This window comes from Neovison vison, chromosome 11 (genome assembly GCF_020171115.1).
Source record: "Neovison vison isolate M4711 chromosome 11, ASM_NN_V1, whole genome shotgun sequence".
Lineage (NCBI taxonomy): Eukaryota > Metazoa > Chordata > Mammalia > Carnivora > Mustelidae > Neogale > Neogale vison.
This window is the reverse complement of record NC_058101.1, coordinates 65,839,795-65,856,737: the sequence shown is the minus strand read 5'-3', so window position 1 is coordinate 65,856,737 and position 16,943 is coordinate 65,839,795. Positions and strand designations below refer to the sequence as shown.

The window sequence follows — 16,943 nt, the reverse complement described above, 5'->3', positions numbered from 1 at the left end:
TGCTGGGGTAAATCTCTTCTCCCTCCATCAGGTAAGAAGGAAACTCCTCATAAACGATTCATTATCACCAAAACTCTCCGGTTTCATTCAGAAAGAGCAGAAGCCAGATTCAAGGTCATGCCAAAGTCACCAGCACAGACAGCCTCATGGGTTGCCAACCTCGTGGCGGGGGCGGCCTGTAGCGGCCCTGTCCAATGGTCCTAAGTACGACACTGGACAAGCTCTGTCTTAGGTCAGCATGATCTTGGACAGTGGCCTAACCTCTCCGAGCCTCAGTTTCCCTTCTGAAATTGAAGGACACTGACAACCCTTCTGCCAAGGGCTGTGGGGCCTTCTGGAACAGCCAGTGTCATGGATGGGGGATGATGGTGGCCCCGCTGGGGGCTGCCTAGCCAACTGGGGGGACTGGATGTAGGGGGACCGGGGGCCTGTGTCCCAGTGCTCTCCACAGCCTCTGGTGGCCATGCAGGAACAGTGGCATCTCCCGCAGTGGGCCCAGGAGGGACACTGGGAGTGTCCCTGGGCTTTGGAGGGCATCCCTGTGAAAATGGTAGGAGGACGGCAGCCCAGCTCTGCTGGCAGCTCCGGGAAGCAGGGTGGGGGGCCTACACCCTGTTTCTGATCTGACTTGGGCCCCTTCTTCCCAGTGCCCACCAGGAAGGCTGGGCTGACACAGCTCTGGGCCCTGGGGTCTGGGTAGGTGCCCCCCACACACTCACTTTCGGGTGGATCTTGATGGTGGCGATGTCTGACTTCTTGTCGATGTCCTTGATGGTGGCCTCATAGCTGTCACCGTTCTGGAGCTGCACCTTGAGCTGCTGCCGGCCAGAGACAGCATTGGTGCTTGACACCACATGGGCATTGGTGACGATCAAGCCAGCCTCTGACATGATGAAGCCCGAGCCACTGGACAGGGGCACGTTTCGGCCAAACAGAGGGTGTCTGTGGGGAGGTAAGCACACGCGGGTGGTCAGGGCGGGCGGGGGCCTGGACACAGGAATCTGGACATGGGGCTGGACGCGGGGACCTGGACGCAAGAACCTAGGGGACCTGGACACAGGGCCAGCTGCAGCCATGCATCAGCTGCTGGGGAGCAGAGCCCAGCGTCGGGTGAAAGATCATGGCTTTGGAGTCTCTGGGCCTGGGGCCAACCCCAGCTCTGCCACCTCCAGCTGTGGCCTTGGCCAGCTCACTGACTCCTGGACCCATTTCACAGCCAGCCAGAGGGGATGACCATCTGTGACTTGCAATTTTCTGGGCGGAGATGGAGGCCCATGCACATTAGGCCTGTTAGGACAGGCAGGCGTGCTCAGCCCTGACTGCTCAGCCTCGGGGCCAGACAGGCCAGGACTCTAATCTTGGACCCATCCCACTTACTATCTGCGTGGCTGGGGGCAGGTGTCAGTCTCCCAGCTAGGAAACGGGGACCGTACCCTGCTGAGTGTGATGCCTGGAGGCAGGAAGTCACTCAGCAAACAGGATGGCTATTGGCACTAATGGGCACATAGCTTTTGCGGGGGCTGTCCTGCGGCAGGTCCCCATGGGGGTGACTTCCCGGGTGGGAGGACGATCAGCCTACTCAGGAAGAAGATGGCACAGGGCAGCGTGTGCCATCCCAGTGTGCTTCCCCAGTGCCTGTGGCAGGCTCCACTCCGTGAATTCTGCACCGGCGCCGTCCTCCAGGGGACTCAGGGCAGGGAACACTGGACCGTGGCAGGCACGGTGCACGCTCAGACAGGCGTCTGCTTCCATTCATGAGATCTAAAGGTCTGAGGTCAGAATTCATGGATGCAGGACAATGCCCGAGCCTCCCCAGAGCCGAGAGAACCCCGGGCCAAGGCCAGGATGCCAGGAAGGAGGGACACCAGGCACAGCTCGGTACCCTCTCCACCATTCCAGAGGGGCCTGGATGGAGCGGGTCCTCAGTGCCTGAGGCCGCTTAGCAGAGGTGAGGGAGAAAGGGTAGCCCAAAGGGCCTGGGACTGTGCAGGGGAGAAAGAACAAGAGATGGGGGGATGTCTCAGAGAAGTGAGGGAGTGCAGAAAGGCTGCCTCGTGGGCAGGACCAGTGACAGGCTCACATCACCAACTGCTCCAGGCCAGACACAAATGATTTAGTGCTCACGATCCCCCTATGTGGGAGCAGGCTGTGTGTTTACGTGTGCAGATGCCGTGGCCTGGGACACGAAGGACTGGGCTGGGTCAGGCAGCCTGGCCACTGGGCCGCGAGGGAACCATAGCCTCTGTGCATGCTCGAGCTCAGTTTCCGCCCTTGCCCAGCTTTGGGTGTGGCCCTGGGCGGGGCTGCACCTGACCTCCTCCTGTGCCCACGGTCGGAGCTGTCACTGTCTGCAGGAGGGGCCCGAGGCAGCGAGCGGCCTCCTCCCCTCAGGTCAGGGGTCACAGTGGAGGCTCCCAGGCTCCGTGAGCATCTCATCTATGTCTGGGATCTGGCCCACTTGGTCTTGCCCACCCGCCCCCTGGGACATGGGCCTCCAAGTCTGATGTGGCAAAGGCATCACCATCTGACCAGGCTGGGCTGTAGTCAGCAATTAGCTGGCTCGGAGCCCGGTGCCCAGAGCCTTCTAGAAAGACACTGGCCCCATCTGAGCCACTGGCAAGGCCAGAGACGTGCCACTTAGTGTGTCCAGTTGTAATTTCCTCAATGACATGTTTCGGAGTCTGGAGCCTGCAGAAAGGGCAGAAAGGGGTCAGCTCTGGGGCCTGAGAGACCTGGGGTCAAATTCTAACTGGGCCCTCGGCAGCTCTGGGAGCCTGGAGAGGATCCCCGGCCCTGGGTCCCCACCCAGGAAATGGGAACCTCAAAGCCTAGCATGAGAACCTAGCCATGCGTGAGAGTGGAAAGGGCCTTAGAATGCAGGGTGTCAGTCAGTACAGAGGGCTGGACCCCCCCGGTCCTGACTTGGGGTGAGTCCTGCCTGTGCCTGGCTCTCTCCTCTAAGAGGTGGACACTCACTGAGGCTGTTGGGACACAGTTTGGCACAGCAGCCACCAGGGCTCGGAGCACACAGTAGGTCCAAGGGCATTGCTGTTCTGACGGGGGGCTTGTGGCGTTGGCTGCTGGCCCCATGGAGCACCAGCTGGGGGGAAGACAGTTCCTGCCCTCCAGAGACGGGGGGCGGTGACGCCCCGTGACAAGGGCTCCCACTGCGCAAATGCCATACCCAGTGAGCAGGGAGCCCTGTGCTGGGGCCAGCGATCAGGGCGTGAGTGATTCTGCCCCGCTGCCCTGCACCGCCCCCCCAGGGACGCCCTTGGGCCTCAGTGTTGGCCTTTCAACACCAGCCCACCTCCACTACCCAGGGAAAGCGCTGTGCAAACACACAAGGCCCCAGCACCCTGTCCTGAGGCCATGGGGTGACCGTCTACTCTGGGGCATGTGGGCCTGGCTCCCTCTGCTCCCCATCAGCGTGGAGGGGTTCAGACCCTGCACGCCTCATCAGGGTGGTTTGGCGGCTCCCTCCTCGCACATAGGGGCCAACACGTGAGGTCAGCCTGAAGGAAGCAGCACTCTTAACTTGAGACGTCTTGCTGCCCGTGTCTTCTCTTTGGGGAGTAGATGTCGCGCTGGGAGGGGACTCCAGGATTCCACGGCCAATCGGGCTCCCGGGCGGTGGTGCTTCCCAGCTCAGACACGCACCCCCTCCCCTCCCCCATGGGACACCCTTGTTTAGCAAACCAGCAGCCCGGGGGGGGCTCCCCTTGGTAAGCAGACCAGAGGCAGAGAGGGGCGTCCCTCCCCAGGGGCACATGAACCGGAGATATCCACAAGGCCCTCCCGCCCCACGTGCACCTGGCTTCGCCCACTCTAGGGCTAGAATGGGGGGCCGCTGGGAGGGGCTCACGCACCTCAGGAAGAGCTCTATGTGGACCACGGCCGGCGCGATCTTCTCCACCACGTCCGCGATGAAGTTGAACTTGTACCGCGGGCTGGTCAGCTGGTGGAGACCTGCACTAGCAGAAAGAACCAGGCACCTCACTGAGACACGGACACTGCCAACAGCACCCTGAACCCCCACCCTGGGGGGACACTCCACCAGAGAAGGACCCCACTGGATTCAGAACCCCTCAGGGATTCTCAGCAGCACAGTGACACCCAGACATTCAGGAGAGACCTTCCTGCTGAGCTCCCTCTTGTTACCTCCCTGATGCCACTGGGCGGGCTGGGACACTTGCCCTCAGCTGCCAGCTGCGACCTGACATTCTCACATTGGAGCTCGATCTCAGCCAGCCCTCGGAGCCCTGCCCCTTTCTCAGACAGCAGTGCCGTGGCATGAGGCAACCATCCTCTCCCTCGTCCCCTGTGGCTCTGGCCGGTCCCTCCAGCCCTTGGGCTAGAGCAGTGATCGGGCAAGGGTCCAGCAGAGGCCCCTGGCTCGCCCCCCGGTCTGGCCACAGCGTGACCCCCTCCTGGGCCCTGCGGGACTCCGGATGTCTGAGTCGCCAGGGCCCCTCATCCAACTTGGCCATGCCCCAGTGCGACTTGCCGGGCGGTTCATGAACTCCCCTGGAACCCTCGCGGGCTCAGATTTCTGCTGCTGTCAGCAGCAGGGGCAGCGCCTGCCAGGACCGCAGGCCTGAGGGATGTGGGTGGCACGGGGCCTACACCCCTTTGGTCTCCCTTGCTCGGGTATGTGCCGAGGACTCTTGGATGCCCAACAGAGACTAGTGCCCCCTGGAACCCACGCTGCCTGGCGCTGCTTATGATTGGTCCCCGAGTGAGCAGACGGCTGGAGGTGGACTGGGCTTGGCCGGGCACCCCGCCTCCAACTGTGTGGCTTTAGGCAAGCCACTCACCCTCTCTGAGCCTTGACTGCTGGTCTAAAAACGAGATGGAGGATGGATGCCCCCTTCCCCAACCGCCCCACTGACCCATGGGAACTGGGTATGAGTGTGACTTGCAGGGGTGAGGCTTCTGCCCGGGGGGGCCCACCATGCCCCCAGCACCCGTGTGGGGGAGCCAGCAGGGCTCAGCCTGCGAAGTCTAGTTCTGCAGCTGAGGCTGTTCTCAGTCTCTGGGAGGCATGAGGATCTAGTGAGACTCTAGTTGTTGGTTTTGTCCAGAGGCTTGGTAGCATGCCCACCCCGTGTGTCCCATAAACATGTGTGGGTACATGCAGGCCCCCCACATCCCGACCACTCTCCCCACATTGAGGGGGGCAACCAGGGAGGGGGTCCATGCCTCCCCCTCACAGGTGGGGTGACCATGTGGCTCGCTGAGACGTATCCTCCTGCCCGAGGATGCAGGTCGAGTTGGAGAAGCATGTTCTGAACTCTGGCCAGGGGCTCTTCCCTTTAGAGGCCCCTCACCCATCCCCAGTGCCCACCCCCATGCCCCGGCTCCCCATTATGCCCAGACTGGGACTCTGGGTGGGTCAGGAGAGGGCTCCCCTTGGGCCCCAAGGTCAGGGTTGGAAAGGAGACCCCATCCACCAATTCTGCGACGTCTGCCTCTCAGCTAGGGACTCACACACAGGGGTCCAGGCCACTGCGGTCAGCCTAAACCAAAGGCGGCCTGTGCGGGGGTGGCCGGAGCCTGTCTGGGAGATGGGACCTGTTGTCAGCCAGCCCCTCGCCCACCCAACTGCAGGCAGCCAGGGGCTACTCTGTCTGGGAGCCTTCCCCCACAGTTGGCAAAACCCTTGGAGGGGCGGGATCTGCGCTTCAGGGCTCACGGTAAAAAGGGTCCCAGGGGCTGTCCCACGCATTGATTTCCACGCAGGACTGCCAATCGTCCCCAAAACTCTGCAGGCGAAGCCACCCGTCAGCTGTGGGGCCTAAGGCCAGCTCTGTTCCCCTACCCCGAGGCCCCTGGAAGCCCAAGTCCTGGTCTTGCTTCCAGGCAGAGGGAAGGAAACCAGCCACAGAAACTGCTGGCTTGTCCAGGTTCTGGTCTCTGACGGGACCGGGACACTCCTCACCAGGTCATTCCTATGGCCTCAGGCACAGAGGATCCCTGCCCCGGGCCCTTCTCCCTTCCATGGGTGGGCGCTTGGCAGGGTCTGCACCTCTCCCATGTGTGCTGGGCTCACCCTGGCCAAGGCGCGTGCCCACTATGCTGTGCTGGGGCGGGCAGTCCCCGAGGGCCACATCAGATGTCACCCATCCCCGCCCCTTCTGTGTAACCCATTGAGCCATTTACTCTAAGTCTCTGCTCTATCACCTGCCTCCCTGTGCCTCACCCACACAGACCGTTCCCCATTGCTCCCTAGCAAGATGCTCCAGCTTGTCTGGGGGAACAACGCAAATCCCACCTCCTCCAGGCAGGCCCCCAGCACAATGAGTTTCTCCCTCCCAGAGGGTTTCCCAGCACAATGCCCTGCCCATGGCACGCCCTCTCATGTGGGGCATTCAAGTGACCAGCCAGGCACAGCCCCGGGGTGACAGCGGATGGGGCAGAGGGAAGCCCAGCGACGCCTCGAGCCAAGTTCCAGGGACTTCAGAGCCTGAGCCTGACCTGAGCCAGGGCCTGGGGCACCCCGGTGGGGCTCCAGGGTCAGCCAGCTGGGGACCTGGGCCCAGCCAGGTTCTGTCCCTTTAAGCAGACCTACCATGGTGGGCGGTGGGGAGGGGGGTGGTGGGGCGGGGTAGGGCCTGTTTCCTGGTCCTCCTCCCCACACACAGATGAATCACCCCATGAATCAGTGGGCAGGGAGGACTCGGTTCCCACCGCTTCTTTCCACATGAAAACCTTGGGCCCCACGGCTGGAAAGCAGACTCTGTTTATTTGGGGTTTTGACAATCCCTCCCCCACCCCATCCTCCAGCCAAAGTTTTGAAGTCAACAGTCAGTCCCGACCAGATTCAGCTGTTAGCATTTTGTTTTGTTTTGTTTTCAAAAATAAACTGTAATTCACAGGCTTTGGAAGTTCTAGTCGGGAGGAATTTGACACAGGGCGAAGCAATCAAGGCCAGGTGTCCTGTGGCGCCTCCGGGGAGAGGAAGGGGCACAGCCAGGATGGGAGAGCCTGGGACCAGGGGCGGCAGGGAGAGAAGCTGGGCTTCTGGGCTCCGCCCCAACATTCTTGCACCCGCAGAGCTCAGGGATAGGCTGTGCACTGCGCAAAACCATTCTTAACAAAGATCACAGTGTGACTGGCTTCCCTTGGAGTTGTGCAGTGCACAGCCTGCCCAACTGTATGCACTAGCCCTCCAGCTCATAATGCACAGCATGGACTGAGACCCAGTTCTGTTACTCTAACTCTGAGGTCACTGCCCTTATTCTATCAGAAAAAGCCCCCACCTGTCTAACCGAGTGGTTAGCTATGAACTGGGATGGGAGGGCTGTCTGCAGATGACCGCAAAGCCCCACCTGTGCCCATCTGTCCATAATGCTAAAGAGCCTGCACACCAGATGACAACATCTTATCAGTGCGTTGAGGGACCCAGGCATCTGGCTTCCATCTGCATCTGCAGCCTCCCCTGCTGCCCTTCTCCCCCAGACCCCCAACTCCGGTTCCCTCTGTCAGGAATGTCCCTTCCCTCATCCTTCAAGCTGGGGCCAGCACACCTTGTCTGGGGAGACTGCCCCGACTTGGCAGGCTCAGTGACCGCTCTCACCCCTCTGGGTCTCACAGCCCCTCATGACCCCTCCCAAGGCGTGTCCCTCTGACGGTCCCCATGGCCTGGACACCCCCATTCCACAGCACTGAGCAGGGAGCAGCAAGAGAACACATGAATAAGCAAGGAGTGCATGAAGGCTCTGTGGGAACAAATGCACCATCTCGGGGCCCCTCCACGACCCCCAGTGCCCCCCCCAAAGGCCCTACTCGCCCACCAGGGGCAGGCTTTGAAGCCCCAGGAGCCGCCTCCCGGGTTTAACTAGTTCCTGGAAAAGTTCCCTGTGTTTTTCTTGCTCTTGAAAACTTGCCTGTCCCCAGGTGACAGTCTCCCCACCCAGCCAGGAACAGGGGTCTCAGATCCCACTGTGGCTCCCAGGGGGCAAGGTGCTGCTGTCTGTGGCCCTCGGCCCCAGGCTCCGGCCCTTGGATGCAGGGTTCCACCCGCATGAGTCCCGCCCAGCAGCCACATACAGGGAGCTCCGGGCATTTATGAGACCAGTGAAGTCTCAAAGCCTTTATGCGAGGCAGGATCTTTGCCCATTTCACAGACCAGGAGACCCACGCCCTAAGGCCCAGAGCCAGGTCCTTTACGCCTCCTCTGCTCCGGGCTGGTCCTCTTTAGTCAGTGATGGGTTGTCCTGCCCAGGGGCGCCCAGCTTGGCCAGACTTCGACTTGGGGTCAGTCTGGATCTTCTAATGTGCCAGCCTCATAGAGGAGGGGCTCTGCCACCAGCTTATCTGACCTTTATCGAAAGGGTACCCAGGACTCTGTGTAACCTGGAAGCCAAGGTGGGGTCAGCCTGTGGCTCTCCTCTGACAAGAAACCCTCCCTGCCCTAACTGGTCCAGTGGCTGACTCCACTGGGCCCAGGCTCCCCGGCGAGATCGTGCACTGAACAAGGTCCGTGGAATTCCCTTGGACACAGGGCAGCCCTTCCACGAACACTGCCTTCCAGCACATTCCTTCCTCTGCTATTTTTCCTCTCCCACAAATTCCATTTATATCAGAAACACCCACTCATCAGTATTGAGGTCTATTCGTACTCAAGTCTGTTAGCTTTAATGCCTCACCTCACTGATTGTCCAGTGACCCAGCCAGAAAGGTCCCATTTCACAGATGAATCCGAGGTGCAGAGAGCTTAGGAGACTTGCAGGTGGGGTAGCTGGGACTTACCGCTGAGCACTTGGACATGAGAACAGAACTGAGTCTCAGTTCTGGCTCTGCCTACCATGCGCTACAGGGGCTGAAGCATACAGTTGGACACACTGGGCACTACATAGCTCCAAGGGTTCTCTGGCTCCTTCTCACACTAGACATGGCGTTCGGTTTAGGGCACATTCATGTACGTCCCAGCCACATCTTCACTGCGCTGAGGACAAGGTGTCTGTGACTTTATTCTCTTTCTTACCATTTATCTAACACGGTTATCAAAATCAAACAGGAAAGCCACTTCCTCAAGGCGCTGGAGGTCGGCCCTGTGCACAGAGCCGCAGATGGAGACTCAGGGGACCTGGGCTCCGGCAAAGCTGTCCCTCCCCACCTGGGGTAGGACTGGCCCCGGCTGAGCTTTTTCTTATAGAGGGCCATGACAACAAGACCTAAATAATGCACGTGTAAGGCTTTGATGGCCCGAAGACAAGCCTGGTGTCTCCCCCTGGACCTTGGTAAACCTGACGGCTTTTCTTCCTCCAAGCAAGGCCCGGGAGGAGGTGATACTCAGACCCTAGGGCAGGACATGCCACCCACTTAACCAGGTGCCTGCCACAGACACGTGGACGTGGTCGCTCACCAGCCAGTCTGTTGCCACGGGCCCCAGGGTGCCCCCCCCCCCGTACCTGATCAGCCCCTCGACCAGCCCCTGTCAGACATCCTCAGGTCTCATCAGCTCTCCCCGCCCAGGGCACTGGCCTCCCTCCCACTGGCTGGGCCCATCTGTATTCTGCACACCTATTACCCATAAACCTTCAGTGGCTCTTCGCCCCTTGAGGATGGGTCACCCTCACAGCGTTTCCCGCCATCCTTCTCTGCACAGGTGCTCTTTGCACCCACCTCTAAATGGCTGTCTATATGCCACCTCCTCCAGGAAGCCTTTCCCTTTCTGGAGGTGGTGTCTCCCTCAGTGAGGTTCTTCACATAGTCATCTGTCCCTCACAAGACAAGAGTGGGGATTTCATACGGACCTGCTAACAGGGATGAAGCCAGGCAGGAAGGGGAGGCCAGGTGGCATCAGAAGTCTGTGCCTGGTTGGTCTTGAAAGCAGTGGGAGCCATGGCTGGGCTTTGAGCAGGGAGATCCAAGTCTTATGACACTCCCCTTGGACTGCTGTGTGGAGGTGCAGGGCCCGGGGAGAAGTCTGAGCAGGCAGACCCCAGGGGTCATTGTGGGACCCCGGCCACCCCTCCAGGCTGATATCAGGAGCACAGAGGGTTGGGGTGTTCCCTGGGCCCCACCCTGGTCAGAGAATCCAGCTGCTCAGCACCCCGGTCTCTGCTCCCCTCTCTGATGGGGTTCCTGTCTCTGCCGTCCAGCATGTGGGCAGGCAGAGAAGGATGGGAAGCATCACACTGCCTGGTCCCCGTGGCTGAAATTCAAGACATGCGCAGGAAGTCACGAAGGGGATTATAACTCAAACACTGAGCAAAGCTCTTAAATAAATAAAACAGGGAGAGACGCCGTCGGAACCTGCACTGGGCTTGCACAATCCAGGCAGATTATCGAACACCAGTTGTGAACTGCCCTCGGGCTCTAAGTTTTGAACTAATTGTGTGTGTGGAGACCTATGTGTCTGCAGTTGGGGGCAGGGAGGTTTTGTGGTCACGGGGCTCTGCTTAGGGGAACAAGGAAGCCTCCTCTCCCTACAGACCCATGGAGCACATTTGTCTCCATGTTTACCCAGCCAGTCGCCAGGCCGCCTGTGGAGACGGGGCTCCACAGAGCTGCTGGAAGTGTAGTGAGCCCTCTTCCCATGGGGGTAGGCAAGGAGGGCTGGAGGGTCGGAGGGTCATAGGCGATTCACCTGTCGCACAGATGATCCATTCACTCCACAGTCCCTACTGTGTGCCAGGTGCTGGAGCAGGCCTGGTAAAGAATCAAGGCCAGACCCCCACCCTGTGAGGGTCAGAGCTGGTGAGACAGAGATACGACAGAGACGCCTGGTCCCACTGGTGAAGAGAGGGTCTGCAGGGACCCTGGGGTGGGCTCACGGGGCTGAGGATGTGGTTGCCTGGGCGTAGTGGTCAGGGAAGGCAGCTAGGGGGTAGTAGGACATCTAGGCCCAGAGATATGAGGATGTGGTTCCATGAAGGTGAGGGAACAGGCATCTGAGGCTGCATGCACAGCACGTGCAAGGGCACTGTGGCAGGGAGCAGCTGGGTGGGCGGGAGCACGGAGGGTGAGGTGGCCCTATGGGGTGGGAGGGGCCAGACAGCACAGGGCCTCGTGGGTCATTCAGCACTGGGGAGCTGCTGAGGGCGGTCCTGCTGGGACTGGCAGAATGGATTGATCTAGGTTATTGGGGACACTGTGTGGAAGGATGAGGGAGGTGGGGCAAGAATGGCTCGGGGTCAGGTTCCAGGGGGAGCTGAGGGCTCGCCTGTGGGTGGAAGTAAGGAGCCAGGGGAAGGTCACATGACAAATACGTGTGGCCTAAACTTGCCGGCTGAGGACCACAGCCAGCAGAGACACAGGATTCCTGCCCAGAGACAAGCCAGGCACTGGGGACTGGACCCCCATCATCAGCGCCTGGACACCCGAAGGCAGTTCAAGGTGAAGGATGGTGAGCCGGTGGGAGTTTTGTGAGGGAAACCCCCAGGATGTGCAGCCCCTTGCTGGACACTACGTGTGACATCACCCACCGACCTCCGGCCGGAACCTTGGGAGGACAGAGGCAGAGTGGACAATGCTGCCCGTGATACTTGATGGAGGTTGAACCCCGTGGAGCCAGCGACCCCGGCCTGACCAGGACTCTGGAGCTTGGGGACCCTGCTGCCTTCATCTGCAGAAGAAAGCCTAGGCCCCGTGATAGTGTAGCTTTCAGAGCCAGCCAGAGCAGGGTCCTGGCCTGGCTGGGTCACTTCCTGGCCTGGTGACCTCACACCGATCACCTGACTGCTCTTTTCCTCCCTGAGTGCATCTGTGCCATGAGAAGAGCCAGACTGGCAGAGGCAGGTAAACAGCGCAAGCCAGAGACCCTGGTGCAGCAACCATTCCCTACGGACTAGGTTTAGCGCAAGGAACTGGCAGAAACCTGGTATCTGCGGTCCTCGAGCATGGGTGATGCTGACAGAATGGGCCCCAGGAGTGAGGGTGGGCCCACAGAGACCAGAACGTGCCCCATGGGCACAGACCCCAGCCCTGCACGACCGAGGCCTCCCCACCCGCCTCTCGCAGGCCCCAGATCCTTCCCAGGGCCCTTGCCCCTGGGGCTCTGGCCAGGTCAGGGCTGCGGCCTCCTATGCCTGTGAGGCTGGTCCTTCTGCCTCTGCTTTGCTCCGGTCCCTCCTGTCCGCCCCATCCTCTGCTGGGAGAGATCCAGCTCACCTTCCGCAGCTCAGCACAGAAGCCAGCCTGGCTGGGTAGACCAGACACGGTGGGAGTCCTAACACAGTTAAGTCGTCTGCCAAGGGTGCTAATGTACCCACAGGGCTCATGGTCCCTGCCACGGTTCTCCCTGGCACCTGTCACAGCAGGAGAGGAAACCGGGGTGCACAGCGTGTCTAAGGCCCCACGTGAGAGCCCCAGCCCGTGACCTTGTGATGGCAGCCCCCTCCTGCTTGCCGATTGACCTCTGCACTTGTCTGGGATCAGGCTCCTCCCGGCTTCTTACCGCCCCCACGTCAAGGTTGTCCCAGGCACGGACGGGGCCCCGTGTCACCAGCTGGACACACAGACAAGGTGCTTTACAAATGGGGCCTCTATCCTCAAGAAATGTGGGTTCTGAAATGCTTGGGACCCTCCCTTCCCCAGCCCTGGAGCCTTATTCTAGTAGTGTCCCTCACATGAAGGAGTCAGGGTTGGGGGCCCCATGGACACAAGCAAGCTGTCTCTCGGAGCCATTTGCCTGAAGTGGGGCAGCCGGTGCCAAGCCCCTGGGCAGATGGGCCACAGCGGGCGCTCATTCAATGCCAACGCCCGTCTCAGACACTCCGCAGGGCACCCCGCCTCCACCCCTCGCTCTCCAGGGCACAGTCTAAACACAGATCTGACCCTATCACCCTCAACTTCCTTAAAGCCCTTCACTGGCTCCCCCAAATAATCACACTTAATCCTACATGGTCTTCCCAAACCAGGCTCCCCAGAACCCCAGGGTGCCCGGAGGAAGGCATACGAGTTCTGCCAGCAAAACCCTGGGTTTTATGATCCTGTGTGTGTCTGTGTATTTTCCTCACTGCAGGTTCTCTCAGAACTTCTGACAGACTCAAAGCTAGTGTGAATCAGCACCGCACGGATGGTGTTTATGCTCCCAAACTTTTCGGGCTGTGAGACACTCATTTTCAGAATACCAGACCCAACCCGGGGAATTCTGGCCTACTGGATGGAGTCTAAGACAATGACAGGACACTCGTGGCCGCTCGTCCCCCCATCCCCGCCAGCTTGCCCAGCCGCGGCTGTCGCCCCCCACCTCCCACCTCTACTCCACGCCAGCTGTTCCCGGCTCCATGCTCTCCACATGGGGCCTCACGCTCTCCCCCCTTCCTAGAGAACCGTTCCCTACCACTACCTGGAGGACCGTCCCCCCTCATCCGTGGGATTCAGTTCAGATGCTCCTTACCCCCGAAGTCTTCTCAGCACCCCAGGCAGCTAGGTTCCCCATGGTGCTCCCAGGGCCCCGCAGAGCCAGGCCCCATGGTCAGCGTCTCCCCCCAGCGGCTGTAAACTGAGGGCACACACAGGGCTCTACTCATCTCCATGAACTTGGGGCTCAGCACCCAGCACATGGTGACCGTGAGTGGGTCCCTACTGAACTGACTTCCTAAGAGGTGCCCTCAACCAATAAAGGGGCAGCAGGGTTTTCTAGCATTTTCTTCCAGGCTCAGGGTCCAGCGGTGCGGCAAGAAGCAGTCCTGGGGGAGGCTGTCCCAGGGTCTGAAGGGAAAAAGGAAGTCCCCCCTCAGGAGCCTGTCCCAGGAAGCATGAAGCCACGCAGAGACCCCACAGCCTTGCTTACCATTCCCAGGCAGCCCCTTGGAGACTTGAACTCTAAGTGCTGCTAAAAAGAAAGGAAACACTGGATGCTGCTCAAGAGAACATCCGCTCTGGGTTAGATTGAAGCCCAGGAAAGATTTTTTCCCAGCCAGCACCCGGACAGAGCAGGAATATGGGACCAGCCAAAACCAGACACCAGACAGGTACGTTTTGACCAGGCCAGAGAGACACAGGGAAGGAAGGAGCTAGACCAGACCCCTTGGGTGATCAGGAGGGCACTGGGTTTCACCCTTCACTACTTCTGTGATTTTAGGCCTCAGTTTCCCCACTCGCAAGGCCAGGGATCTGGTTAGATAATCTCCGCCCATCCTGTACAGCCAGTGCGGACCTCGAGGTTCCTCCCCAGCTCTGCGCCTCAATTTCCTCGGGGGGCACGTTTAGTCCCACCCCCCCACCCGTTTCCCCGGCAGAGCGCTTACCCGATGGGCAGGCGCCCTTCTGCAGCTGGCGCACGGGGGTCCCTGAGAGCTCCAGCGCGCGCCGGCTGGCCGCCTGCAGCGCGCATACGTTGGCGTAGGTGTGCCCGTCGGTGCCACACACAGCGTGTGCCCAGCGGCAGCGGCACACGCCCCGCGTGCACTCCAGGCTCTCCCCGCAGGGCGAGTCGAGAGGGCGGCCACACGGCTCGCCCTCGCTGGCCGCACACACCAGGCAGCAGTTGCACAGATCCGGCACGTAGCCGCCGGGGCAGCGGGGACTCGGGCACCGCGACACGTCGCAGCGCGCAGGACACGGCGCCGCTGGGGGCTCCCGGGCCAGCGCCAGCGCAGCCAGCGCGGTCAGGAGCAGCGCGCGCGCCGGCATAGCGGCGGTACCGGGGGCGGGCGGCAGCACTGGGGACCGGCCGGGGCCGGGGGGCAGCCGCTTTCGGAGGGGACAGGGCCGGGCGCGCAGCCACATGCGCGGGCGGCTCAGGCGGGCGGGCCGCGGGGCCACAGGGACATGCCGGGCGCACGGACCTCTGAGGCGCCCGCTCCTTCTCCGCAGCTCTCTCGGCCCCAGCGCATTTAAAGGCCCGTGCGGCCCGCCCTCGCTGAGAGGGGCGGCTTGGCCCCTCCGCCAGCCCCGCCCCGGGCCTTCCCGGCCTGGACCCACCCGCCCAGAGGCAGTGGCGGGACTGGCCTGCCTGGTCTGGGAAAGGCGGGATATAGGTCAGCGGGCGGGCCCTAGGGGCGCGGCCGCGGGTCTGAGGGGACCCCAAGGCACAGGCCTCGGGCCCTCCCAGAGTCCTTGTGCCAGCCCTGTCCGTGTCCAGGGTTCCAAGGACTGGAGCTACTCCACTCCCCAGGGACCTGGGCAAGTCAGTTCTCCCTGCTCCTCCTCCCCAGTGCGCTCTCCTCCCCCAGCTCCAGCGCTGGAAGGCAGATGTCACCCCTCCTGGCTTCCCACCTCCCCTGGGGACAAACTTCCCAGAAGGAACGACCTTGTGCCTGACTTCTGTCCTCACTCTTTACAGCTTGGAGGATATGGCCATCTGTCTGCCATGTCTCACAGTTCTGTCTGCCTGGGGATTCTAGTTCCAGCTCTCTGTGCTCTCTGATCCTGGGAGTGGGTTGCAGCTCTGTGCCTCGGTTTCCCCCTGCACAGAAGGGCAATGAAGAGGGTTTTGCTCCTTCCCAGGATTGCTGGGAGGACCCCAGGGAAGGGGTGGGCGATGCAGGCAGCAACGGGGCTGGGGGCTGACAGAGGGCACCCCAGGAGCTGGCCACCGCCTGGTTAGAGGCTCTGGAAGCAGAGGCAAATCAGAGTGGCTACTCATTGCACAAGAGAAAACGTGTATGTGCAGACCCTGGACCTGGGGGTCCTCATCCTGTAATGCCTGGGAAGACTGGCTCGCAGCACGCTTTTTTTTTAAATGCTTAAAACAAACTGCACAGCATTAGAAGGGATACAGCACTACCAGAACACAGGAATTAAGTACACAGAACGACAAATCAGTCCGTGATATATACATGGGCTTCTCGGTGAGTGTGTTCAGTGACAACATCTGGCCAGTGACGGGTCACCAGCCAAGATTTCCAGGCAGTGCTGAGCAGAAGGGATTCTTGGGGGGAGGGGGTGCTGCAGCAGCCAGCGTGGCCTGGACATAAGCATTCTCTCGGTGACAGTCCCAGGTGGCTCTGTGGCTCGAGCCTACTTTGCCAGTGAAGGGAATGAGCTTCAGGGGGAGGCGTTGGTGAAAATAAGGACATGTGTTCTCATCCAGGTTATGGACACCCAGGTTAGGAACCTCCTCCCAAAGGAGGGACAGGCAGCAGGGGGACAGGGATGGGGCTGAGGGTGGGTCCCATCCCTAAGGACTGGGCACTGCGGACAGGTCAGGAGGCCCTGGCGGACAAGTGTGTTGCAGGGAGTGACTCTGACTGTGAAGGTCGTGGGAGCAAGGGCTGGGGGACCCAGGGCATGAGCACCCATGGGGCCTGAAAGAGGCAGTGGCCTTAACCACGGAGGTGAAGGACAACAGGGCAGCGGGTGCAAAGGGAGGTGGGGCTTCTCCTAGTATAAGAGCAATACGACACATATATTCTGCTTCAAAAAACCTGGAAATGCATTTTGCCTTAAAGATGTGGAGAACCTCGGGCCCTTCCCTGGAATAAGCTGGAATGCCAGGGGCTGGGGACCTGCAGGGTGGGCTCAGGTCTCGGGGGTAGAAGGAGGGGCCCACACAAGGGGGGCATCATGACCCAGAGTGCGCACTTTGGGGAGCTGGGGGACATATCACACTGTAGATGTCCACCCCTCAGGGCAGGGCTCTTGGGTGCCTGGATACCACGGTGCCCGGAAGAGCAGAGACCTTCAGGTGGGGCCAAGAACTCATTTCTCCTCTCCCTTTTGTGTATAGATGGGGAAACTGAGTCTCCAGAGGGGCTCCAGGGCTGGCTACTGCTGCAGACTGGAGTTGTACGACCCCCTGCGGCTTACAAGTGACAGCCACTGGTGCTTCTGGGCCCTGGAGGACCGTGCCTGCCTCCATTGATTCAATATTCACACACCTAGGAGACTGGTATTAAGGTCCTTTGGGAAGGCTGCAGAAGGTAAAGGTCACAGCAGGCTGGGACTCAGCTCTGGGCCTTTCTGCCAGTCGGGTCCAAGCTCTTCCCTCAAGACCACACTGCCCCCAATGGCCACCTATGTCCTTTACAACCACCTGGCCCATG

The 16,943-nt window shown here is 60.7% G+C and overlaps 1 protein-coding gene across 3 annotated transcripts in view; it reads right to left on the bottom strand.

The window, feature by feature from the left end:
• HTRA3 (HtrA serine peptidase 3) overlaps positions 1 to 14,604 on the bottom strand; it is a 29,487-nt gene extending 14,883 nt beyond the window's left edge. For 2 of the 3 annotated variants that reach the window (XM_044267866.1, XM_044267865.1), the window contains exons 1-3: positions 14,205 to 14,589; positions 3,870 to 3,969; positions 720 to 942 (exon numbers count right to left, since the gene is read on the bottom strand). In XM_044267866.1, coding sequence (XP_044123801.1) covers positions 720 to 942; positions 3,870 to 3,969; positions 14,205 to 14,589 — 708 coding nt within the window. Of the gene's footprint in view, positions 1 to 719; positions 943 to 3,869; positions 3,970 to 14,204 lie in introns of all 3 variants that reach the window. The other variant, XM_044267864.1, reaches the window with a different exon arrangement.
• Between the last annotated feature and the right edge of the window lie 2,339 nt (positions 14,605 to 16,943).